The sequence below is a fragment of the Engraulis encrasicolus genome, chromosome 4 (assembly GCF_034702125.1).
Source record: "Engraulis encrasicolus isolate BLACKSEA-1 chromosome 4, IST_EnEncr_1.0, whole genome shotgun sequence".
In the NCBI taxonomy this organism is placed as follows: domain Eukaryota; kingdom Metazoa; phylum Chordata; class Actinopteri; order Clupeiformes; family Engraulidae; genus Engraulis; species Engraulis encrasicolus.
The window spans coordinates 27,980,396-28,004,179 of record NC_085860.1 but is presented as its reverse complement, the minus strand read 5'-3'; the positions used below and the strand labels follow the sequence as shown (position 1 = coordinate 28,004,179).

The following is a 23,784-nucleotide window of genomic DNA, read 5'->3' as shown; positions in this document are numbered from 1 at the left end:
GAACAGCAAAGAGAGACCAGTGATATTTACTGTTCTGATGAAACATCACCTGACTAATTCTGAGGAAACAGGATTTAAATGCCCTCATATATGCACACTTGTCACATACGCACACACACACAAACACACACACACACACACACACACACACAAGTCTCAATGGCAGTGTGAGACTTGATCCGACACACCTTTCTCAATTGGGCACACCCTCTCAGACACAAATCCTGCTATGTCCTTGAAATCAAACACACACAGCCCTGTGTGTCCATGGCAATGAAGCAGCTGACAATCACAAATGAAAACCTGCAGATGCACATAAGACCAGTGATTCCCAACCAGGGGTACGTGGACCACTAGGGGTATGCGAGCACACTTCAGGGGGTGTGTGGAAAATATTAACAGGCCTAACAAATGTATGAAATATAGTGACCTTGTGATAGAGGAAGATACAAAGAGCATGAGTGAGGGGGTACTCGTGGGTTCGGGGGTATACAAGACAGAAAAGTTTGGGGAAAACCAATTCTATTAGATTAGAGTAGACCAATTCTAATCGTTTTTAATTCCAAAGCAGACGCACACATATACTGTACGTCGCAGTACGTGCATGAACCGTGCACATATGAACGCAAACATTCATAGTTCAGCCCAGACATCAGTTGTGTTTACTGTTCTGATCTGGCTGGTTGTCAACTAAAGAAACAGGTCATACAGTACACTGACAGTGACCCACACATTCAGGATTATTTGACAGTTTGCATGATATTGGCACAATAATCAGTGTTCCTCTTTTTTCCAGACCAAGAGAACTACTTTGTCAAAAAAAGTTTCCCAGGGCATTGATGGGCTTACTCACTATAAGTACACTACAAGTACAGAAGCTGCAAATTCAGGACACCATACTCAGAGCCGTATATAGAGTTCTGACCATACCTGTATTGATTATAGGTTAAGTTTATCTATGACCAGGTGAAAAACCCATATACTTAAAGTGTACTTTTTTTGACCGTACTTAGTACAAAGTGTACTATTTTCTGCGATTTAAAGTGCGCTTCATTGCACTATTAGTGCGCTGAAGCACTACTAAAGCAGTACTTCAGCACACTTGCAGCACACTGAGGATGCTAAATTGGCACCGCTTTTGGACAACTTTAAAGGGACAGTTTGGTCAATTTCAACATGCAGTTGTAATGCTCACACTACCCTGGACTTGTCAGTGCCTGAGATTTTTTTTTTCTTCTTCTTCAGCCGTTTCCGAGATCCTGGTCATTGTAATGGGGGCAGCTCTTTGTTTACATTTCAAAAAAACATTTTTATTTATTCCCAAAAACATCCAAAAGGTTATAAAACATCAGCAGACAACTAGCAAACAGCAATACCTTTTGGGAAAATATTTGGAGTTGGCCTATGTTTCATTTTTTAAAAATGTAAACAAACGCTGCCCCCATTAGAATTGCTCATATCTCGGAAAGGGCTGAGCCGAAAAATGTGGCATCACCAGGTACTGACAAGTCAAGGGTAGCGTGAGCAATACAACTGCATGTTGAAATTGACCAAACTGTCCCTTTAAGTGCACTACAAGCATACTTTTGAAAGTATGCTCCAAACACGCTTTTCATGCATTCGTATGGCATTAATAGTGTGTTTGAGTTCACTTCTATAACATTTTATTGTTACTAGAAGTACAATAAAAGTATATTAACTTCATGCTTCTTTGGACTAAATTGGAACATTTTAAGTATGTAAAAAGTATATCATTTTAAGTATTGTAAATATATAACAGGTATGCTTGAAGTATATTTACAGTACACTCCCAAGTACAACGAATAATATAAATGTAATACTACAATCCATGCTGGTTCCCTGAGCTTCTACATTACACACAGCCACATGTCACAGTAGTGGTACAGTATGCATGCCTAGCACGACTGACATTTACAATCATTGCATTGTTACAGAGATTTCAGGTACACATTTCACTTTATATCATTCTTGTTCCACCTTCCTGTAGTTGATCACTTGAATTGATCACGAATGGTGACCCTTGATTCTTTGTTTGAAAAAGCAGTTCTAACTTACCTCTCACCATGATATCATGGGAAGTGTGAGTCTATATATACCAGAACATATACGTGACCATCATAATGACGGTGGGAACATGGCCATTTTTTTGTGTACCACTTTAAAATGTTAAAACTCCTACAATAAATGCAGAATATAACAATGAGTAATATTTTCATGCAAACCAAAGATATTCCTTAGAGGTAAATGGATTTCTGTTTGAGAAATTTAGCTCCAAGAAGTGCATTGCATGATGGTACATGCATGATGATGCATGATGGGTAAATGCACTTTGTGTAAGCACACTTTGAATATATTTGGATGAAGCACAATCATGGTGCACTTAGAAAAAGTATACTTCCAATATGTTAAAGTGATTTACTTTAAAGCGCACTATAGAAAATCACACTTCGAAGTCACTTGGGTGAAGTATAATCAAAGTGCACTTAAAAAAGTGCAATTGCAATATGTTATTTTAAAATACACTTTTAGTAAGTTCACTATTAGAACACTATTAGTATATTCCTCTAAATACACTTTAGCCAAACATCTTCTAAGTGCACTTTATGTATGGTTCGCAAAGTGTACTTTCTTTGAGAGCAACTTAATTACATCTAATTTTAAGTACACTTTAAATAAGCATATTGTAAACATACTTTTTCTTGGCAAAAAAAGTGTGAGTGCGCTTTTAACATGCTAAGTACACTTCAGTCATACTTTTATTGTACTAAATTGAACCACTTTTTCACCTGGGTGGTTAGCCTTCCAATATTGTAACAAATTTAGCCTATATTGTGTTTGTCTTGGACCACCAGCTCTTTCGCAGATCAACAGTGGTCCCTCCCTGGACAACACTTTCTACACTCCCTCACCGGCCACTTCTTTAGACACAGCTGTCCAACCGCTCATTTCCCATCAGCCATTCACATGGCGGCAGCTCAATGCATTTGGGCAGAGCCATGGAATCCAGTTAGATTCTCTGGTTGTGACAACTGGGGTAGGCCTACAGGAAGTTGTTTGGTGACATGATTAATGTAGATTCAAATAATTCTAGGAAGCGGCTTTCTTTTCACTAAAAACTTAGCAGTGTTCAGTCTGTTGGTGTAATAGTGTGGGGCACACTTTGGGCCCCTTAGAAGCCTACCAGTTGCAATGCCACAGCCTACCGGAGGATTGTTGCAGGCAGTTAACCCATTGTGTCCTGGAGTGACATGTACGCTCCATTAAGGTTCTTGAGATTTGAGCCGTTTTATTTACAATAGGCCTATGGGTATGTTATAGCTGAATGAACACATTCTAGTGCAAAATGAAGGTTCTAGCTTTTAAATGCAACTTATTTCATGTTTTTATGTGCTTTGGAGGCTGAGATATTTAGGTTTTAATAGGCAGAGGGCACCTTTTCCCAAAAAGGGCTTAGACTAAAATGGGTTAGGCAGTTGTGAAGACATAAGGGGGTCTAACCTGGTATTAGCAAGGTGTACTTAATTAAGTGGCCGGTGAGTGTAGACACACAATGTCCCACAAATGGATTTAAAAACACAAGAGGTAGAGTATGTAACAAATGTTTATTGTCCATCAGTTCTCTCACAGACAAAAAGGCAGTGACAGACATGAACTTGTAAACAGCAGTTTGCATATTGATATACTGCATGATATGGTCCAACACGCTGCACATTATGATGTTACACTGCACTGACAGAGGTGCATTCCAATATGCAGACTCGTCCTCGGCCTGTGCTTGTGGCCTCGCGTTTCGCTGACGCTCCTCCTCAGTGGAGAAAACAATTAACTCAAGTTTTCCCGGTGTCAGCCTAGCCACAATAACTTTGGGAAAATTACATTAGAATTGGCCTTTTGCGAGATATTGAAATACAATTCTGTTGTCAGTGACGTCAGAGAGAGTAGAGAGAGAGAGGTTCCATTGGCCCATTGTTTCCGGGTTCTATTATTGCAAGGGGGAGGTGGGTGAAATCCCCCTTTAGACAGACCTAAGCAGACCTAAGGACTGTTCTATTCAATGCTAGGAGTATTATGACACGTCCCTTTAGGCAGACCGGAACCTGGTCACATTAGGTGCCCATAGCAACCTATTACGATGGCTTATCTCTATATATTTAAAGAATCTCTGGTGACGTCATCACGAGGCCGCAAGGAGGCAAGTGAGCAAGGGAGGATGGGAGTCCGCATATTAGAAAGAACCCATGTTATCCAGTTCGACTGGTTCCACGTGTGAAGTGGTGTACCTGTGATGGCATGCTGCGTGTCTAACAGTGTGTAGAGAATGCTGTTGAGTGCTGTTCAGTCTTGTAAGCCCTTGTAGTTTCACTGCAGGCTGTTCCTGCATGTGATGGAACTGTACCAGAGTTCAAGGGAGAATTAGACATTTATCTTTGAACTGTAGAACAGCTATATTACTGTATGTATACATGTCTATGATTAGAGACTGGGTGGGATGGGGTGGGGAGCGCAGAAGTAGGGGGTGCACTTGAGGGGAGTAATATAATCATGACGGTGACCTTTGCACACCATCTTTGACTAGAGGCAGTGTCTATATCCATACAGGTCTATGGTAGTAAGGGGGTGTATTGAAAGCTGTGCACAGGAAGGGGTACACTGGAGGGTGCATTTTGTGAGATATCTAATCAGAGATATCGGAGCTTGACAAGTCGCTAACAAGTAATGTATTCTTCCAAATGTTTTTTTTTGCAGATAAGAGCACTAAAACACACTAAAAGATACATAATGAAATATTTATGATAGCAGAGCCTGAAGAATGTATGAAGTAAGAGAAACAAGTATACAAACGAGAGAATTCTGAATGTAAATAAATAAGACTGCAGTAACCAGCATCAAAATCAACGTATAATAATCACAAGGCTTTTGCCATGCGTCACAATCTCATAGGTTCTCATTCGCCACACCCTCACCCACCTGTGGAGGTTACTTGCCAACAACCCAGGGGTGCATTTCTTGAAACCTTACTATGTTAGCTGCTTTGTAAGTTGCAATGCAATTTTCCATTGACAACTACTAAAGTTGCTAACTATAGTAGCTAGCAACTACACTTTTGAGAAATGCACCCCAGATCTCTGCACATTCATTCACAGTGTGGCAATTGTCCTGAATGTGTGGATATGGAGGGGGGGGGGTGTTCTCCAAGGAGGTGATGCAGTAATTAACCTTGAGTTAACTGAAACTAGTACTGAATATCTAGCCTGGGCTTACGAGAGGGTCTGGAACCAGGGCAGGCTAGTGAATATCCCTGTAGAAGAGCCATGTATTTTGCTTAAAGGGGTATGCCACTATTTTGGGGCTTAATACAGTTAAAATCGTTGGCTGGGGTTTATAAAGGTGGTAAAGTGTCTTATTTTTCATGTTAAGCGTTGTCTTGCTTTAAGACAAGTTATTATATGGTGTGACGTCATCGGTCGAATGCTCCATTCATTTCAATGGGGCTCCCCAACGTTCGCACGTCTGTTATGTAAGGGTTAACGTTCGGCGAGAAGGTCGCTACCGTGGAATAGCAGCACGACAGAGAGAATCTTTAGACCCCGACGCGGAGCGGAGGGGTCTTGTTCTCTCTGAAGTGCTGCTATTCCACAAAGCGACCGACTCGCCGAAAGTTAACCCGCTTATTATATGGATATACTTAAATGATTCACACATGCGGGGACATTTCTTTAGACCTATTTAATGTTAAGATTGTTGCTGCGCAAAACAAAACAGTGCCGTTGTGGAACACCGCTAGGCAACAGCTAGGTAGGCTAGCCAGGACAACAGGTGTTGTCTATCACAGCAGCTGATTTAGAGTGACAAAAGACCGGACCCCCTGCGGAGTGATATGAAACATTCGCTTTAGCCACTGACTTGTATACAAGCCAGTGGCTTTAGCAGTGAACGTCTTGTTGCCATTGACAGCGGTAGCCAGGACAACGGGTGCTGTCTATCACAGCAGCTGATTAGAGTCTTGTTGAAAAGTCGCTTTAGCAGTGAAAAGTCTTGTTGCTATTGACAGCGGTCTGTTATAGACCAACCCGTCCGTTATCGAAAAATAACAGACGTCCGAACGTTGGGGAGCCCCGTTGAAATGAATGGAGCATTCGACAGATGACGTCACAACCATATAATAATTTTCGATAACGGACGGGTTCGTCTATAACAGACCGCTGTCAATGGCAACAAGACTTTTCACTGCTAAAGCGACTTTTCAACAAGACTCTAATCAGCTGCTGTGATAGACAACACCTGTTGTCCTGGCTACCTAGCTGTTGCCTAGCGGTGTTCCACAACGGCACTGTTTTGTTTTGCGCAGCAACAATCTTAACATTACATAGGCCTAAAGAAATGTCCCCGCCATGTGTGAATCATTTAAGAATATCCATATAATAAGCGGGTTAACTTTCGGCGAGTCGGTCGCTTTGTGGAATAGCAGCACTTCAGAGAGAACAAGACCCCTCCGCTCCGCGTCGGGGTCTAAAGATTCTCTTTGTCGTGCTGCTATTCCACGGTAGCGACCTTCTCGCCGAACGTTAACCCTTACTTAAAAGAGGGAGTATGTAGCTAAGCTAGTGAAAGTCAATGGATCACTGTAGCATGTAGCATGCTACACGGATCCATTAAAGGTGGGGTTGCAGGTATGACATCACGTTGGGGGAACTCCCCCAGGATTCTAATGGTGCCTTCACGATCTAGGGACCTCTCGAGACAGCTGACGACACTGCTTATGTGACAACCGAATTCTGGACTTTGGCGCATGAACGCCACTGATCCCGGAACAATCGGGAATCAAGCGTGTTTTGTTTTGGTTCTCTTTTCTTTTTTTCATCTCCACTTGAGCCTCCACACCCACGACATATCATTTTAGCTTAAGTAGGCTAAATCAAACAGTCAGAGACCAGCATTACTGACATATGTACATCTGCAATTGGATGACATCAACTGGTGTTGTTGATAGTGATTACAAGATGATATTTTAGCATTTATGATACTGTTTACATGCTAGTTCCATGCATGGGCGCCATGCTGATGATCCGTGTGTCGTCATACAAAACATAAGTTCGGGAACTCGTTGTTCTATACTTCCGCCAGAGATCAACCTCGATAATTATCGATCTGACATTGCGTCACCAAATCTTCACGCCCACTTTCCCGAGGTTTTAGGTCGGCTTTCTTGGGATTCTCGACTTTTTGAATGAGCCATAAGGTTCTACATAGACTCCTATGAGCCTACGGAACCCCCAACGTGATGTCATAATACAGTAGTACATTTTCTTAAAATGGTTAACCTGCAACCCCACCTTTAACTTTCACTAGCTTAGCGACATCAGAGAGAGGTGTTCCATTGGCCCATTGTTTCCGGGTTCTATTATTGGGGGGAAATCCCCCTTTAGGCAGACCTAGGCAGACCTGAGGACTGTTCTATTCAATGCTAGGAGCATTATGACACGCCCCTTTAGGCGGACTGAAATCTGGTCATGTTAGGTGCCCATGGAAACCTATTATGTTGGCATATCTCTATACTTAAAGAATCTCTGGCAACATGCTCCCTCTTTTAACTTTTCTTAAAGCAAGACAACGGCTTACATGAAAAATAAGACACTTTACCACCTTTATAAACCCTGGCCAATGATTTTAACTATATTAAACCCCAAAATAGTGGCATACCCCTTTAACCAGGTGGCAGCCATGGCCTATTGGTTAGGGAATTGGTCTTTCAATATGGGGGTTGTAGGTTCGAATCCCACCTGACCTCTCCCTATACCTCCATCCACGGGCTGAGGTGCCCTTGAGCAAGGCACCTAACCCCACACTGCTCAAGGGACTGTAACCAATACCCTGAAAATACTAACGGTAAGTCGCTTTGGATAACAGCGTAATGTAATGTAATGTCATGTAATAAAGGTCTAATACCCGCCACAGTATTAACAGAGTTACCTCTTATCCTGTGTAAACATACCCAGTGACTAAGCGACTCAATCTGCATCTGTGCTCACGGCCTACAGTGTTTGTGACAGCAAAATACAATAATAAAGAAGCTTACCCACAGATCTGGGATGACTTACTCATGTTTTGAGATAGACTTACGTACAGTAGACACGATACAGGGCTCCAAGTGTGTGTGATAAATTATATGTCTATACAGGGCTGTAAATGAACACCGGCCAAATGCTGGTGAAATGTCAGTTTGGCTGGTAGAAAAGACCAACTTACTTTGACCCATTAGTGAGTGCATGTTTGGCTGGTAAAATTAACATCTACCAGCCATTTTGGCAGGTGGTGAAAGAAGTTCATTTAGAGCCCTGTGTCTATCTCTTGGCGCACTGTTCTAGCTGTGGCAGTGTACAGTAACAGTTTACAATCTTCCTGACTGGGTGGGGCTGCTGTTGAGGACCCTTATACATTTACAGTCTGACATAACAAAGGTCAGAGAGGAGGAGCCCCCTAGACTGTCTCTGTGAGTGTGCGTGTGCGGCATGTGCGTTTGTGCAGGCTGCTGTGCGCATGTGAAGTGGGCTATTGGCGTGACAACTGTGCTGGCTTGTGTGCGTGTGTGAGCGGCTTTATGGGTGTGATGATGTCATGGTGACGTCGTGGCATTTGTGCAGGTTGGACATGTCAAGTTATCAGGCAGCAACAGCGGAGGTCAGAGAGGTGTCACCCAATGTGTACAGGTGTGTGTGTGTGTGTGTGTGTGTGTGTGTATATACTGGGATTCATGTAGAGCCATTGACACGTTTGTCCAGGTTAGACATGTCAAATCATTAGGCAGCACCAGCAGTGGCAAGAGAGGCATCACCTGTACAGGTGAGCATGTGTGTGCATGTACTGCATGTGTGTGGGTGTAAACGTGTGCGAGGGGGTTGTTGTTATTGACGCGATGGTCCAGGTCCGCCGTCCTGGTGATGCTTGTGCAGGTCTGAGTTGAAGTAGACCACGGTGACGGTGATGTCGTCGCGGTACATGCGCGCCAGGTCGTCGGGCAGCGCCAGCATAGCGGCCAGCTTCTCGCCGTCCAGCTCGCCGTAGTCGTTGGTGCCCAGCGCGTGGCGGATCAGGTGGGTGGCTGCGTTGGGGTCCAGCAGGGCAGCGGGCGCGGCACGGGCTCGCCTCCTCAGCAGCAGCTGCTGCATCTGGCCCAGGCTCAGCTGCCGGTGGCGGGCCGACAGTGGCTCCTGCGGGTAGGGATGGGATATCGGTATATCAGTATTGGGTTCAGATATGAGCATAGTTCAGAGATCGGATTGTAACTGAATTTTCCCAAAGTTTCCGACACTGACATTGAGCCAGGCGTAATGTTAATTTGAAAAACACTTGCATATTGTTTTTTAGGATGGGATTGTTATTTATTTTTATTACTTGTTACTTTTTACTTATCAATGGGTTTCCTGTTCTTCCGACTTCCTTTTCTGAACAAATAGTTGACTTGGTCCTACCTCAAGTTGAAACCCATGCATACAGTATATGTGGTTTTGGTATCAGATCGGAGTAGTATTGGTATCGGCAGATATCCAAATGTAGATATCGGATCGGAAGTAAAAAAAATGTGTATCGGTTAGGGGTGGGCCATATGGCAAAAATGTCATATCATGATTTTTTAACATGAAATCTCGATTTCAATTTTTTTTATCATAATCTTCTATCCAAAAAATAAAAACAAAAATCTATTTTGATATGCTTGCAATTTTCAATTTGCAGTTAATAAAATGTTAACACACTGATGACACTCTCATAAAGTGCACAACAAAAGACAACAACACAAGTAAGTAAACATCCCTTTGATATTGATACTTAAAGCGATGGTTCGGAGTAGAATCACCCTAATGCCATTTGAACCGTGACACCCATCCACCTTAACACCCGAAGTGTTTTCTGCCGCAGGCTTACATCAACAGAGTTGCCGTGTTATTCGATGTTTATTCCGGTTAGCTTGACTCAAGCGCATATGGATACTGGGCACCGTCTCCAAACTTTCCCCACAAAAATAACATGTCATGCAGAGGTGGAAGAAGTACTGAAGTTGTGTACTTAAGTAAAAGTAGAAGTACCCTGCGAAAAAATTACTCAAGTGAAAGTAAAAGTTGTTTACCAAAAACGTACTTAAGTAAAAGTCCTAAGTACTAACTTTTAAATGTACTTTTCAGTACAAAAGTACAAGTAGGCCTACACGCGCACTGGCTGTCTTTCTCCATGTCTACCTACTTGATACAATAGGAAAAATTGTCTGCAACGGTTTTCGGTTCCATTTGAACATGACTATGGAGTCCTGTTAATGTTTTTAAAAGTATATTTTCTATCTGGGTGTCAATTTGGAAGAGGGGCTTGGTCCCACCTCCCTGCCCGCAGCTGAGGCTACTGAAATATCCACGAAACACAACAGGAAAACCTAGGATAAATGTAACTAGTAACAAAGTCTTCTCCTAGAAATGTAAGGAGTAGAAAGTACAAGTAATTGTCAAAAAATGTACTTGAGTAAAAGTAAAAGTCTGCATTTTTATTTTTACTCAAGTAAGTACAAATTCCAGAAAAAACTACTTAAGTACAGTAACGAAGTAAAAATACTTAGTTACGTTCCACCTCTGATGTCATGACACCAAACTTCTGCAGTAGCACAAATATGGTCTGTACTCACGAAACGAAGCATTTGGAAGTTTGGAAATAGTCCAGGAGTTTATTATTATCAACACAAGCCGAATAGCTTCTCTGCTGCTAAAGCTGCGCCAACGTTACTTCCGTCATCTAAGACAAGCATGTAAGAGTCCTCAACGAAGCTCATAATATGCACAATGAAAAGTGAATTCAGCATCAGTATTGATAACGAAAATCATTGTCTAATTGATAGTAGGTAAGATTTGAAATATCTTTTAAGTATTTCCTTGAAAATATAAGCCTTAATCACAATTCAGTGAAAACTTTTTTAACACTCTCGTCTGGAAGTTTGTTGAAGACTTTTACGGGCTTGTCTCATATGACGGAAGTAACGTTGGCACAGCTTTAGCAGCAGAGAAGCTATTCAGCTTGTGTTGATAATACTAAACTCCTGGACTATTTCCAAACTTCCAAATGCTTCGTTTCGTGAGTACAGACCATATTTGTGCTACTGCAGAAGTTTGGTGTAATGACATGTTATTTTTGTGGGGAAAGTTTGGAGACGGTGCCCAGTATCCATATGCGCTTGAGTCAAGCTAACCGGAATAAACATCGAATAACACGGCAACTCTGTTGATGTAAGTCTGCGGCAGAAAACACTTCGGGTGTAAAGGTGGATGGGTGTCACGGTTCAAATGGCATTAGGGTGATTCTACTCCGAACCATCGCTTTAACATCCTCACTGCAAGACGATCTATACGATTTCTTCACTTTGGCAGATTTGAGACGATCTTGTACTGGATATCACGATTCACGATAATATCGTCATATCGCCCACCCCTAGTATCGGTGCATCCCTACCTGCAGGTGCACGCCCGTCATGTGCTGCCCCACCAGTCGCACCGCCTCCTCGCTGCCCAGCTCGTCCCACAGCCCGTCCGACGCCAGGATCAGGAAGCGGTCCTGCGGCCGCAGCCGGTGGAAGGCCAGCTCGGGCGCCGCGTCCAGGTAAGGCGGCGTGAGGTAGTGCGGCGGCGAGTACTGGAAGAGGTGCAGTTCCTCCAGCTCGCAGCAGGAGGCGCCGCTCTCCAGGACGCTGCGCTGCAGCTCCGTGCTCCACTTGAAGCGCACGTCGCCGAAGGCGCGCAGGGGCATGAGCATGCCCAGCAGGCGTTCGTCGGCCACCACCGTGTCGCGCTCCGAGGCGGGGTGCTGCGAGCGCACGCGCGCCAGCTCGTCTGGGTTGAGAGCTGTGTGGTCACGTGACAGGGGCACCGCACTCCAGCTGCCGTCCTCCTCCTGCACCTGCAACACGAGGAAAGACAGATACACACACGCACACGCACAGACACAGATACACACAGACCAACACAGACACACACACGCACACACACACAGTTCAACAGAGGCCAGGGACACATGTTTCTCTAGATGCAGGGAAAGAAGGGAGTCACCGGAACATCTTGAGATGTCGACGTTTAATTGTTTTATTGGGCAAGTGACTCAGTCTTGGCACTTGCCCAATAAAACAATTAAACTTCCACATCTGAAGATGCTCCGGTGACTCCCTTCTTTCCCTGCAACTAGCCTACAAATCCTTTCCCATGACGCACCAGATTGTGAAGTGCAGGTGCGGAGAATATCTCTCTTTTACACGTTTCTCCCTTACTCTCACTTGTACGCATGCATGCCCAGTTTCTCTCCTAGGGTGTATTCAATATGCTACCTTGCGTCCTCCACTTGTGCTTGTGGCCTTGCCCTGCCTTTTGGCCCCTCCTCCGTGAAGAAAACAATAAAGTTTCCCCGCCGTCAGCCTAGCAACAACAATTTTTGGGGGACTATTCTTCATTCATCATCCAGTTTGCAAATGAGGAAATGACTTTACAATTGAGCTTTTGCGAGATATCGAAATATAATGCTATTGTCAGAGATGTCATCATGACATATTACTTCCTGGTATGAGACCACAAGCACAAGTGGAGGACGTAAGGTCGCATATTGGAACGCACCCCTACTCTCTCCGTCTCTGTGAACATTTTGCTGAATTTGCTGTCCTCCAAATACTTGAGTCCCTGAGTCCCCTAACACACCCAGATCACTTAAACCCACACATGCTGGCCCTAGGGCCTATGGTGGCACTAATGGTAGAGCACTCGTCTACTATGTGGCTGACACAGGTTCGAATCCCAGCCCGGGTCCTTTACCGACCCTTCCCCATCTCTCCCTCCCAACTGAATTACTGTCTCTCCTCCACTGTCCTGTCTCGATAATAAAACAATAAAAAAAAACTTGAAACCCCTCCCCCTCCCCCCCCCCAAAAAAAAAGACACACATACTGTACACTGATGGAACAGAGGAAGCCAAAGTAGTACACACTGGTGGTATTGAGCAAAGTAGCAAAAGATAGTGGTGGTTACAGTGAGTTAAAACTGTGCACTCCGTTCCATCGGAGTGAACCATCTGCTGACCGTCTGCCAGTCAATCAGCATGTGTTCAGATAACAGCACAGGAACAGGACATCACTGTAGTGTTCAGCCAATGCCACATCACCAAGTCTTAAGTCAGATAAAAAGAGACTAACAGTAGGGCCCGTGCTACTACTGTACGCCGGCGACCCGGGTTCGATTCCGGGTCATTTGCTGATCCTCCCTCATCTCTCTCTCCCCACTCGCTTCCTGTCACCATCTCCAACTGTCCAATCAAATAAAGGCAAAAAAAGCCCTAATATCAGCTCAGTATCATTCCCAACAACACCTTGTAAATTAGGAATGTATTGCTTATGTATTGCTCAACTGACACACACAACACCCTATCCAACCTGTCCAAACCCAAAGTGACAGGTTCACAAGATTACGCAAGGCAATACAATGTCATACTGTTGAACAGGGTGACATACTGCTCTTCATCAGCAGGTACTTAACCCCTTTGCGCAGAGCCAATGTTATAACCTCACTGTCACCAAAATTGTAATGACCATTTCTTAATTTGTTACTTAAAGCGATGGTTCGGAGTAGAATCGCCCTAATGCCATTTGAACCGTGACACCCATCCACCTTTACACCCGAAGTGTTTTCTGCCGCAGACTTACATCAACAGAGTTGCCGTGTTATTCGATGTTTATTCCGGTTAGCTTGACTCAAGCGCATATGGATACTGGGCACCGTCTCCAAACTTTCCCCACAAAAATAACATGTCATTACACCAAACTTCTGCAGTAGCACAAATATGGTCTGTACTCACGAAACGAAGCATTTGGAAGTTTGGAAATAGTCCAGGAGTTTAGTATTATCAACACAAGCTGAATAGCTTCTCTGCTGCTAAAGCTGTGCCAACGTTACTTCCGTCATATGAGACAAGCCCGTAAAAGTCTTCAACAAACTTCCAGACGAGAGTGTTAAAAAAGTTTTCATTGAATTGTGATTAAGGCTTATATTTTCAAGGCAATACTTAAAAGATATTTCAAATCTTACCTACTATCAATTAGACAAGGATTTTCGTTATCAATACTGATGCTGAATTCACTTTTCATTGTGCATATTATGAGCTTCGTTTAGGACTCTTACATGCTTGTCTTAGATGACGGAAGTAACGTTGGCGCAGCTTTAGCAGCAGAGAAGCTATTCGGCTTGTGTTGATAATAATAAACTCCTGGACTATTTCCAAACTTCCAAATGCTTCGTTTCGTGAGTACAGACCATATTTGTGCTACTGCAGAAGTTTGGTGTCATGACATGTTATTTTTGTGGGGAAAGTTTGGAGACGGTGCCCAGTATCCATATGCGCTTGAGTCAAGCTAACCGGAATAAACATCGAATAACACGGCAACTCTGTTGATGTAAGCCTGCGGCAGAAAACACTTCGGGTGTAAAGGTGGATGGGTGTCACGGTTCAAATGGCATTAGGGTGATTCTACTCCGAACCATCGCTTTAAGGCTCTTGGTACAGTCATAGCAATGTTGTTATGATGTAGTTGAGTAATTTCAGTAAATAGTGAATAGGCCCACCGGCGACCCCATCTGCAGTAAGAGGCTACGTAAACATTCTCCTAAACTTTAACACAAGGCTCCCTTAATACAAGGTTATGAGGCCTTAATTGCTGGTAGATAAGTACCTCAAATCTCTTTTAGTCAGCCGATATAGAGTCATCTAGAGTGCACTGCTGAGCTGTGGTTAAAGACAAGCCAATGTTCTCAGAGTCAAACCCAATCACAAAATCTCTACAATAATTCCAGGGTTCCCACTCTAATTCAGATATAAAATTCCATGTTCCAAATTTTCCATGACTTTCCAGACCCAAAAAACTGAATTTCCATGACCAATCCATAAAAAGAAATAACATTAAAACGTTTTTAAAAATGTGAAAACTGAAGATTATCTTCACCCCTAGAGCAGACGCCGAGCCACCGCTAGACTTCAGTGGGCTCACTGCATTGTAGAATGTTGGCGAAGCGTTGTAGTATAACCAGTAAGAAACAGTGTTATATACCAAGCAAAAGAGTTTTGTTTTTACACAACTGTTCAGAAAATCCCATGACTTTGCATGCAAAATGGTAAAATTCCATGACTGGAAAAACTTTTAAGAAATTCCATGATATTCCAGAAATTCCAGGACACGTGGGAACCCTGAAATTATCTCCATTGTCTCTTTATTTGACAAATGAAATTGCTGGCTGGAAGCTGCTTCTGCTAGACTAAAGTGTAATTAATTACTGAAATGGGCTGGCTATGCGTGACTTTCATTGAGGTTAGTCTTACTTACATTATGGACATTTCCCTAGAGCAAGAGGCACCACCTTCACATCATAGACGTGACAATTCCCTTGAAGAACTCCTGCCATCTTTAATTTGGCCTATAGTGTGGCTTCCTGTGTGAAACTAGCCTGACAGGCCAGACCATTCATTTTGAATTACTTCGTAATCCACAAATGGTCTGATTACGATTCTCTGGGGAGGGTTTAGTCGTCCAACAGACGGCCGGGCAATAAGCGAACACACTTATAACAACATACGTCATGAACGTCAACTATCAGGGATTGGTCCACTCAGAGCTGTGCTCACTCCTCCGACCCAGGCGCTCCAGGGTATCGAGGATCCAGACCAAAAAGGAATTACGAAGTATTTAACGTGGTGTGGTAAAACCAGGCTAGTGTGAAACTGGGACTAATGTCACTTCTTCATAGGAAACATCACTCACCCCTAACCCCTTTACTCACCCCTAAAACGGCACGACAGTCGCCAGCGTTGGCCACGAGCACGCCCTCGGAGGTGACGTGGGCCAGGCAGGCCGTGCTGCCGGCGAAGGCGGCCTGGACGGCGGTGCTACGCATCAGCTCGTTGGCCAGTGGCACCTGGGCCTCCAGCGAGAGGTCGGCGTCCAGGCGCTGGAAGGCGAAGGCCATGGCGTCCGCCGGGCTCATGCCCTCGCCGTGCTCCTCCCCGGCCAGCATCTCCTGCCAGAAGACGCGCAGGTGTTGCACGTAGAGCTCGGCCGAGTCGCGGTAGTTGTAGTCGTTGCGGTGTTTGTACCACTGCAGGAGGGGCGGCGTAGGACGGCCGGTCTCCATGGCCTCCTCCAAGTCCTCCAGGGCCGCCTGGCTCATCATGGCCGTGGCCACGTAGTAGGGCAGCCTCTCGCTGACAGCCTGGGCGCAGGCGTGCCCGCCGTGGCCGTCGAAGACGCCGAAGAGCATGCCGCGCGTGCGCAGGCAGGTGGCGGCGCAGCGGCGGTCCTCCAGGGGCACGTTGGCGCCCAGCTGGTTGCTCTCGAACTTGAGCACGGGGCTTGGGCCGCCGCGGCCGTCGAACTCGGGCAGGCGCACCGACTGCTCGTTGGCGCGCAGCACATTGTCCATCTGCAGGCGGCCCACCTGGAAGCTCAGGTCGTGCTGGGAGGAGGTGACGTCGTCCTCGTCCTCGTCATCGTTCACGTCCGAGCCGCCGTGCGTGTGGGAGGAGAGAGGGCGCGCTGGCTGCTGCCCGAGCCTGCGGGACCAGGAGGAAGAGAGGGGTGTGCTGCTGGAAGAGGAATGGCTGGAGCGGTGGTGGGACAGGGGCCTACAATGATGAGAGGCCTGACTGATGGATCTGGACAGAACCAACGTGCTGCAGCTGCGCACCTGGGAGAGGACACGTGCGCACACACACCTCGACATCCCATCCACAGAAACACAGGAGTCCAAAGGGTTCACAGTTCAAACACCAGCAACATCTACAGGAAATGGGAAACACAGCTAAACAAATTACATTGTTGTAAAACAGCATAAGCAAACGCAGTAACATGTGTATGCATGCACACAGTGGACCTAACTTACTTACCTAGACTGTCTGCAAGCAGACTGTATGTGGCTTGATTAAGACATGATTTTCTATTTGAAATGAAATCAAATGCTACCACACTGCATAGCGCAATTAAGCTATTTAAACAAGGCTGTCCAAGACCTTCAAATCCCCAACATTTCTCAATAGAAAGGGGAAACTACGGGTTAAATTGGATTTTGTCCAAAACTGCGCAATGCTATATAAGTCCTTACATAGCCAATACGCTGTCTCGTAGATAATTGTCAAAACGTTGCGCTAAAGGTTGTTTTAACCAGGTCATCACTAGCCTAATGCTTGCATAACGCTGAAATACATAGCACGAAATATATATGCACACTGCACAGACAGACAAGAATAGTAACTTTCACTTGTAAATTACCGGTAAGTGAACAAGCTAGCATTGGTTAGCAACCACAAGCTAAGCGTTACGCAGTCAGACAAGCAAATGTACATACAGTTCTCATAAAGTACAGAAGTCATGGACGATTACTATGTTGATTGAAGTCAGTTATAACGGTTCGTTCATTGAAAGAGTACCTGTCAAAGTGCTGTCAAACACCACTGTAGCAACCCAATGTAAGTAGGCGGCTGGATGTGAGTGCCCGGATATCCGCCCGAGTATTTACGTCTATTTTACCTCAGCTACTCGCGTTCGGTCGTGTATTTACGACAGTTTAACCTCAGCTACTTGATTTCGGTCCGATTTGAGTCTGACTGAAGGAGGGACATAGGTGCCGTGCGTAAAGAGCCCACCGCACATCGCCGTTTCGGCGACACCAGAAAGTTCCTTGATCTCCCAATCAAAGGAATAGACCCTGTGACATCAAAATAATAATAAAAAAGTATACAATGAAATTATAACTTAAAACCGAATTGATTTGGGTGTGAAAATTAAACTGTCTCAACCGGGCACCCAAAGGGAATTCATCAAAAGATAACGGCGTTACTTTCTCGTCGGCATTATTTTGTGTTTATTATCCAGGAGGACTGAGCTGAAAACTGCAGCAGTCACCTTGCACAGTTCTAGCTGCTCTGAAGCACGTGCGTGTCTAAGCAAATCATCCTGCCCATTTGCAATGTTAAATAAAAAGTTTTGCACAAGGCTAGGCTATAGTCTAAAATAGACACTGGAATAGCCCGTTTCGGAAGGCATTAAAGTCACGAGTTTACCCAGTCTAAATGTAGCTAGCACCCGGGAAGTTTCTGAGTTTTACTCCTTACATTAGTGAAACATAATATCAGGATATCCAACAAGTTAAAAGAATATCTGGGCATAACATTTAAAAGTGCCAGTGCAGAATTAAACTGGGCGCTGAATATAAATATTGGAGCCATTCTCCCTCCGTGTCTAGATACAGTCAGAGGCGCGCGCGCACGCTCTTATTTCTGTATTATATGAAAATATCCTAAAACGGTCACAACATCAGAGGACCTTCGTGGTGGAGGATACTTGCGGCGGGGGCCGAGACCGAGTTGTTACGGGACACTCTTAATATTATTGAAGGGACAGACCATGCTCGATACTTTACCCGGTCTAAATGTAGCCCTCGAAAAGTTATGCCGCATAGGCCTATTGTGCAGATTGATGCCAAGAACACGTGAAACTAGGCGCATTGGAGACTAGAGCCTATAATTTAGACATAGCCTATTCATTTGATTGTGCTACGTAAACTTAAAAGTGTCAGTACAGAATCAAGCGGGACGCTGAAATATTGGAGCCAGTAACTTCGTGTCCGGTGGACAGCCTATTGTGCAGACGTGTGCGCACGCACAACTAATTTCTCTCCCATTGCTAATCAATCCTCCGATCTCCAAAAAGACACGGGCACTCAGGATAACCGTTTACAGGAGCTGTTTAAATAATGTGATGCACGTTCTTCATGACATGGCATGGTTTGGCCACCCTAAATTCAACATGACTGCATTCGCACATATCGTTTAAACATCCATGATGGAATTGTCACTCTTAATGTGCAAGTATTGGATATGAAAAAAAGATCCTAAAACGGTCACAACACCAGAGGACCCGTGGTGGTGTGGTGGATATTTGCCGCGGGGACCGAGGCCGAGTTGTTACGGTAGGCTACAGTCATATTATAGAAGGGACAGTCAGGCGACACAGCGCGACTCACATAGGGTAGCTGTGGTACCGCAAAGCATTCCTGATGGTGGAAATGAATGCAAATGCATGCAAATACTCGGGCGGATATCCGGGCACTCACATCCAGCCGCCTACTTACATTGGGTTGCTACAACCACCACACGGGGAAACAGCCGGTGTCAGCTTTCCAACGTCTACTTCCTGTCTTTTCCTTTTACGTCATGAAATTAACCCCTTCAGTGACGAGGGAGATGAACAGAGCCGTATAGAGTTCTTCAGCGGAAGCGGAAGCATGTAGTAGATTGTAGTCTTTCATGTTAGCATTTAACGACGTCCCGGTTCCTATCGGCTTCCGGCCTCCATTGGGAATGAATAGGGGTACATTTCAAATAAGCTCCGAGTGCAAGCACGCGCTTAGCGAACCCCCGCAAACTGTCGAGGGTGTTAAAAATAGGCTGTAGGTATGACATGGTTGATCATTTTGTGTCAAACTTCGACATAAATACGATGTTGCGTCCATATGCTAAACCCGGAAGCTTTTGGCGACTACAGAAGCGGCGCCTGTATCTAACGGCATGTACGTGCGGAAGGTTGTACCCATGGCAACCAAAGGAAAGTATGTAGTTCGGAAGTTTTAATGATCAGAAAGGGGTTAGCAATATTGAATTATAATCGTCATGATTTAACATGTGAATACACCAACATGATGATACGATCCGTTCCACTAATGAGAAAGGGATGCGGGGACACGCTAATGTTCGTTGTTGCCGTGCAACTTATATTTTTGCCAAACCTGAATCTCTATGGCGTTTTGCAATGTAAAAAAATCGCCATGGAACCGGTAGTCCAAACGCCGCATACAAGTTGACGTCAACGCTGAAGAGCTCTATACTGGTTTTCGATTGGTGAAGGTGGCTGTTGCTTATTAGCTGACCAGACGCAGCTGTTCCACATAGCCGAAGCCACTGCCTGCACAAAGTAACCTAGTACAAAAAATATTTGTGTTTTTCATACTGTCTGATATCTGGATGTACTCAATGTTCGACAAAGTTAGGAAAACAACATTGTTTTATAGCAGAAGTAGAATTTGCATTTCAAAACGTTTATGATATTTTAACGTGTGCAAATCTGACTATTCCTGTTAGAAATCTGTCATCTTCATCATGACCAAAATCCACCAAGCGCGTGACAGTGAGCCACCGCCGCGGCTCCCTTCTCTTGCAGTCTCCAGCGAGCACGCGCTCAGCTGTCACATTCGGGGTGAAATGTGCAGTGATAATAACATATTTGGCAAACATCCTGAATAGAAACTCGATGTATCTCGATTAATTTCTAACGAACGCTTGTCAGGGATATAACCGGATATAACCAAGCTAATATTCAAGCAGAACTAGCATAAACGTTATTTGAAAGACATTCTTAGCACTGTGATGAGCAGTGATTGCTGAGGTAAGGTGAAAACCTGACGACCCATTTGTCTGCAGAGAAGCCGATGGTATGTTACATTACTTGGTTATTTATGGCCACTTTATATTATTATATGAGTTTAAGATGATTCTCTCTAATATTTACCAGCAAACGTCAAGGTTAGCGTTCAATTCTAGCTTAGCCGTCTTAGCCAGACGTGAAGTAAATATTGTTAATGTAGTCAAATGTATGTGACTGTAAATAAATACAAATATGTATACTCCATGTTTAGCAAATCTACTGTTCATGTCCTTTCAAGGTAGACATTTGTGATTCCATGATGACAGATGATAGATCCTTACCTAGCCCACAGCTCTCCTCAAGGACACCAAACTGATGTGTGTGTTTACCCAACGCCAAGATGCAAAACGGTAAAGCAAACAGTTTGTATTGGTATAAAGTAGATTGAATTCACCCGTTATTTGTCAGCTAAATATTCCCTCTTGTTCTTATACAGCGACGAAGACTGATTTGAGTTTGTTGCTGGAGTGCTTGAAATGCCAAATGAAGTGCCCAGACTCCCAGAAACAAGCTCTTCTCACAATTTCAGCAATTTGTCAACAGAGTGGTAGGCCTACTCTCTCTATGCTCTTGCCATCTTCTGTGAAGTAATAATGACATTACACTGACCTGGGAGTGTATTCTATGGACCATATTGTATTAAACTCCTCCTTAAAGTATACTATTAAAAAGGCAATATTTACAGTGGAATGTTATGTATTTCAATAACAGCCCTGTCTCTGTCATACTTGTTTTGATGTGTGTTAAATGTTGTCGGTAATTATGTTCTCAGGTGAATATGTGGAGTTTTTCCAGACTTTGGGAGGGATGACGTTTGTGCATAGCCTGTCCAGGTCAAGCCCCCATCCTCAGGTCAGACAGACCGCTCTCTTCATTCTCGGTGGCTTGGCTGAGTCTAATGGTAAGGCAAACTTGTTTTTGGACTGTTTCGTGGAGGTCATTGTATTGTAACATCTTAAATTACACAATTGCTATATTGTCCCCAAGTTTATTTAAACACACAGGTTCATGTGTTGTGTGTGTGTGTGTGTGTGTGTGTGTGTGTGTGTGTGTGTGTGTGTGTGTGTGTGTGTGTGTGTGTGTGTCTAGTCAACTGTAAGCGGGATCTGTGTCAGAAGGAGACCTTTTTAGATCTAATGAGGAGTCTTGTGCCAGAGGTGCCCCTGACACAGAAGAGAGTGGCAGTCTACATGGTGTCGGCACTTGTCTCCAATAATCGTAAGGGCGCATAGTGTTCCACAAAAGCACTCACACAACTTCACATTAACTTTGCATTAACATTAAATTGCATTACTTTGCATTACATTTGCATTCACACTCATCCAGCACTTTTACTTAACTTGTACTTATGCGTACTGTACTGTATGTTCATGCTGTTACTCGAAAGTGTTTTCAGTGGAGGAGTCATTCCTCAGAGTATATTGATCGGCATGTGTGTGTGTTTCAGGGATGGGACAGGAGTTTGCACACACCTCAGACTGCATATACATGCTCCTAGAGTTGTTCAGGTATATCCTTACTTGTGGGATCATATCATAATATGGACAATCTCTGCGACTGTCACAGATTTTTCAGCAATTCTTAGATCTGTAGTAATGTCATGGAATTGTGTGAAATCTCGTTGTCTGTGAAGTTTTGTTTTTATTGCTTTATTACTTACAATTAATTTATTACTATTACGGTACTTTCTAGTCTTGTTCACAATTACATACATCACCTCTGATTTGTTCTGGTTCCACTTTGCAAACATTTTTTAGACAACAAAAGAGAAAAAAACCTAAACTCAAAGTAGGGGTGCGATAAACGTACACAATAACTTGATCACATAAACTCCTCGGCAGAGGTAATAAGAATGATACATAAAGGAAATAGAAGAAGTGTGGGAGAAAGGGAGTGAGGGTTGTGGTGGTGGTGGAGGTCGCGGGGAGTACAGTGCTTCCATAGTGATGGCCATTTGCCCATTAAGACACACCGTTATAAATTTGCGGTTCCCAGAAGTCGTAGTGCATTACGAGTGCATTACATTAAAGGCCCTGTGTGTACGTCATAGCATTGTAGTACTATGGTAGTCAACTTTTCAATGACAATTACCGAGTGCCACTGGAGCTACGGTGTGCATTAAGGGGCTACATTATTATTATAGTCTGTGAGGCCTTGATGTTTTGATCATGTTGTTCATTACCTACGCCAAGGAGGTTATGCGCAGGGCTCGAAATTAACTTTTTTCCTTTGTGTCCCGCAATGGTCCCAAATTCCACTTTGTATTGTCCCGAATGTAACCAGAAGTGTCTCCATTTTTGTCGCGCATAAATATTTGGTAAATTATGTCCACGCTCAATTTCATGTGTGACTTATGATTTTGTTTTGCAGTGCAACTGTGAATTCAGGTTTTTAAGAAAAAACGAGGGTGTGTTAAAATATCTGTGCCTTATATAGAAAAATGCCTTGAGTAACACATTTCGTTTTTCAAGAATATATGAGCATGGTGATATGAGGAAATCTGCATTCAATGACATTATATTTGTCAAACTGATTGCTTTATGCACCAATATAGCCTACCCATCATGTAGGCTATTGTAGACTCTATTGCAGCCAGCCTGTTACTCTGTTGTAGCCTATTTAGCCTACAGAAAAAACAGCTTTCATTTAGTCTACTACATATCAATAACAATTCAGTGTCTGTTTAGCTTTAGTTAAAAAGTCTAACCTAGTCTGACTTTGGCCACTGGTTGTGATGGGCATGCCGGTGGAAGATAGCCAGGCCGTGCCCTCCTAGTGATGCAACAGCTTCAGCCAGTCTCGAAGAGATGTGAAAGTCGATGATAATCAGGCTAGGTGGAAGAAGATGCGGTAGGTTTTTGGGCCGCATTAGGAGTATGACAACGCATTGCAAGACGTTTCCTTTCCGCTTTAAATTCACATGACATTGACATCAAGACAATTTGATAACCTAAAAATAAATGCACAAGAGAAAAAACTACTACCGCACACTTAGGCCTACCTCACTTTCGAGAAAGAGAGGGAGAGAGGCTAGCATGGAGAGGGAGGGGGGGGGGGGAGAGAAAGAGAGGGATTGGAGAGAAACAATGCGCTGGCAATGCTGTACAATTGAAGCACGTTCTTCGTGCTTGTAATCAAAGAAGTCAAGGTGGACTTTTTCCCTGTTCAATTTGACCTTGGCAACTAGACATTTCTGCTTTTACCAGCGCAGAAACAATAACACGGATACTTCA

The 23,784-nt window shown here is 44.0% G+C and overlaps 2 protein-coding genes across 2 annotated transcripts in view; one reads left to right on the top strand and one right to left on the bottom strand.

Moving 5' to 3' along the window:
- Positions 1–6,200: 6,200 nt before the first annotated feature.
- On the bottom strand, positions 6,201–19,275 carry pdp2 (putative pyruvate dehydrogenase phosphatase isoenzyme 2). Its single transcript, XM_063197069.1, has 5 exons — positions 19,222–19,275; positions 17,500–17,524; positions 15,858–16,852; positions 11,506–11,949; positions 6,201–9,230 (listed from the first exon to the last, which is right to left on the bottom strand). The coding sequence occupies exons 3-5, from the start codon at positions 16,794–16,796 to the stop codon at positions 8,925–8,927; spliced, it is 1,689 nt and encodes a 562-aa protein (XP_063053139.1). The 5' UTR covers positions 16,797–16,852; positions 17,500–17,524; positions 19,222–19,275; the 3' UTR covers positions 6,201–8,924.
- Positions 19,276–20,200: 925 nt separating this feature from the next.
- terb1 (telomere repeat binding bouquet formation protein 1) overlaps positions 20,201–23,784 on the top strand; it is a 34,363-nt gene continuing 30,779 nt past the window's right edge. Inside the window, exons 1-6 of the mRNA XM_063197066.1 lie at positions 20,201–20,558; positions 20,790–20,901; positions 20,988–21,098; positions 21,324–21,452; positions 21,641–21,769; positions 21,999–22,059. Of these exons, the coding sequence (XP_063053136.1) occupies positions 20,892–20,901; positions 20,988–21,098; positions 21,324–21,452; positions 21,641–21,769; positions 21,999–22,059 (440 nt within the window). The 5' untranslated portion in view covers positions 20,201–20,558; positions 20,790–20,891. The remainder of the gene's footprint in view (positions 20,559–20,789; positions 20,902–20,987; positions 21,099–21,323; positions 21,453–21,640; positions 21,770–21,998; positions 22,060–23,784) is intronic.

What these genes read in the sequence shown, in the direction of transcription:
- pdp2 (XM_063197069.1), bottom strand. Translation starts at nt 16,796, where the DNA reads ATGTCGAGGTGTGTGTGCGCACGTGTCCTCTCCCAGGTGCGCAGCTGC. An exon ending in ACTGTCGTGCCGTTTTAGGG is followed by an intron (nt 11,950 to 15,857) that starts GTGAGTAAAGGG and finishes CTCGTGTTGCAG; the next exon opens with GTGCAGGAGGAGGACGGCAG. An exon ending in TGACGGGCGTGCACCTGCAG is followed by an intron (nt 9,231 to 11,505) that starts GTAGGGATGCAC and finishes CCCTACCCGCAG; the next exon opens with GAGCCACTGTCGGCCCGCCA.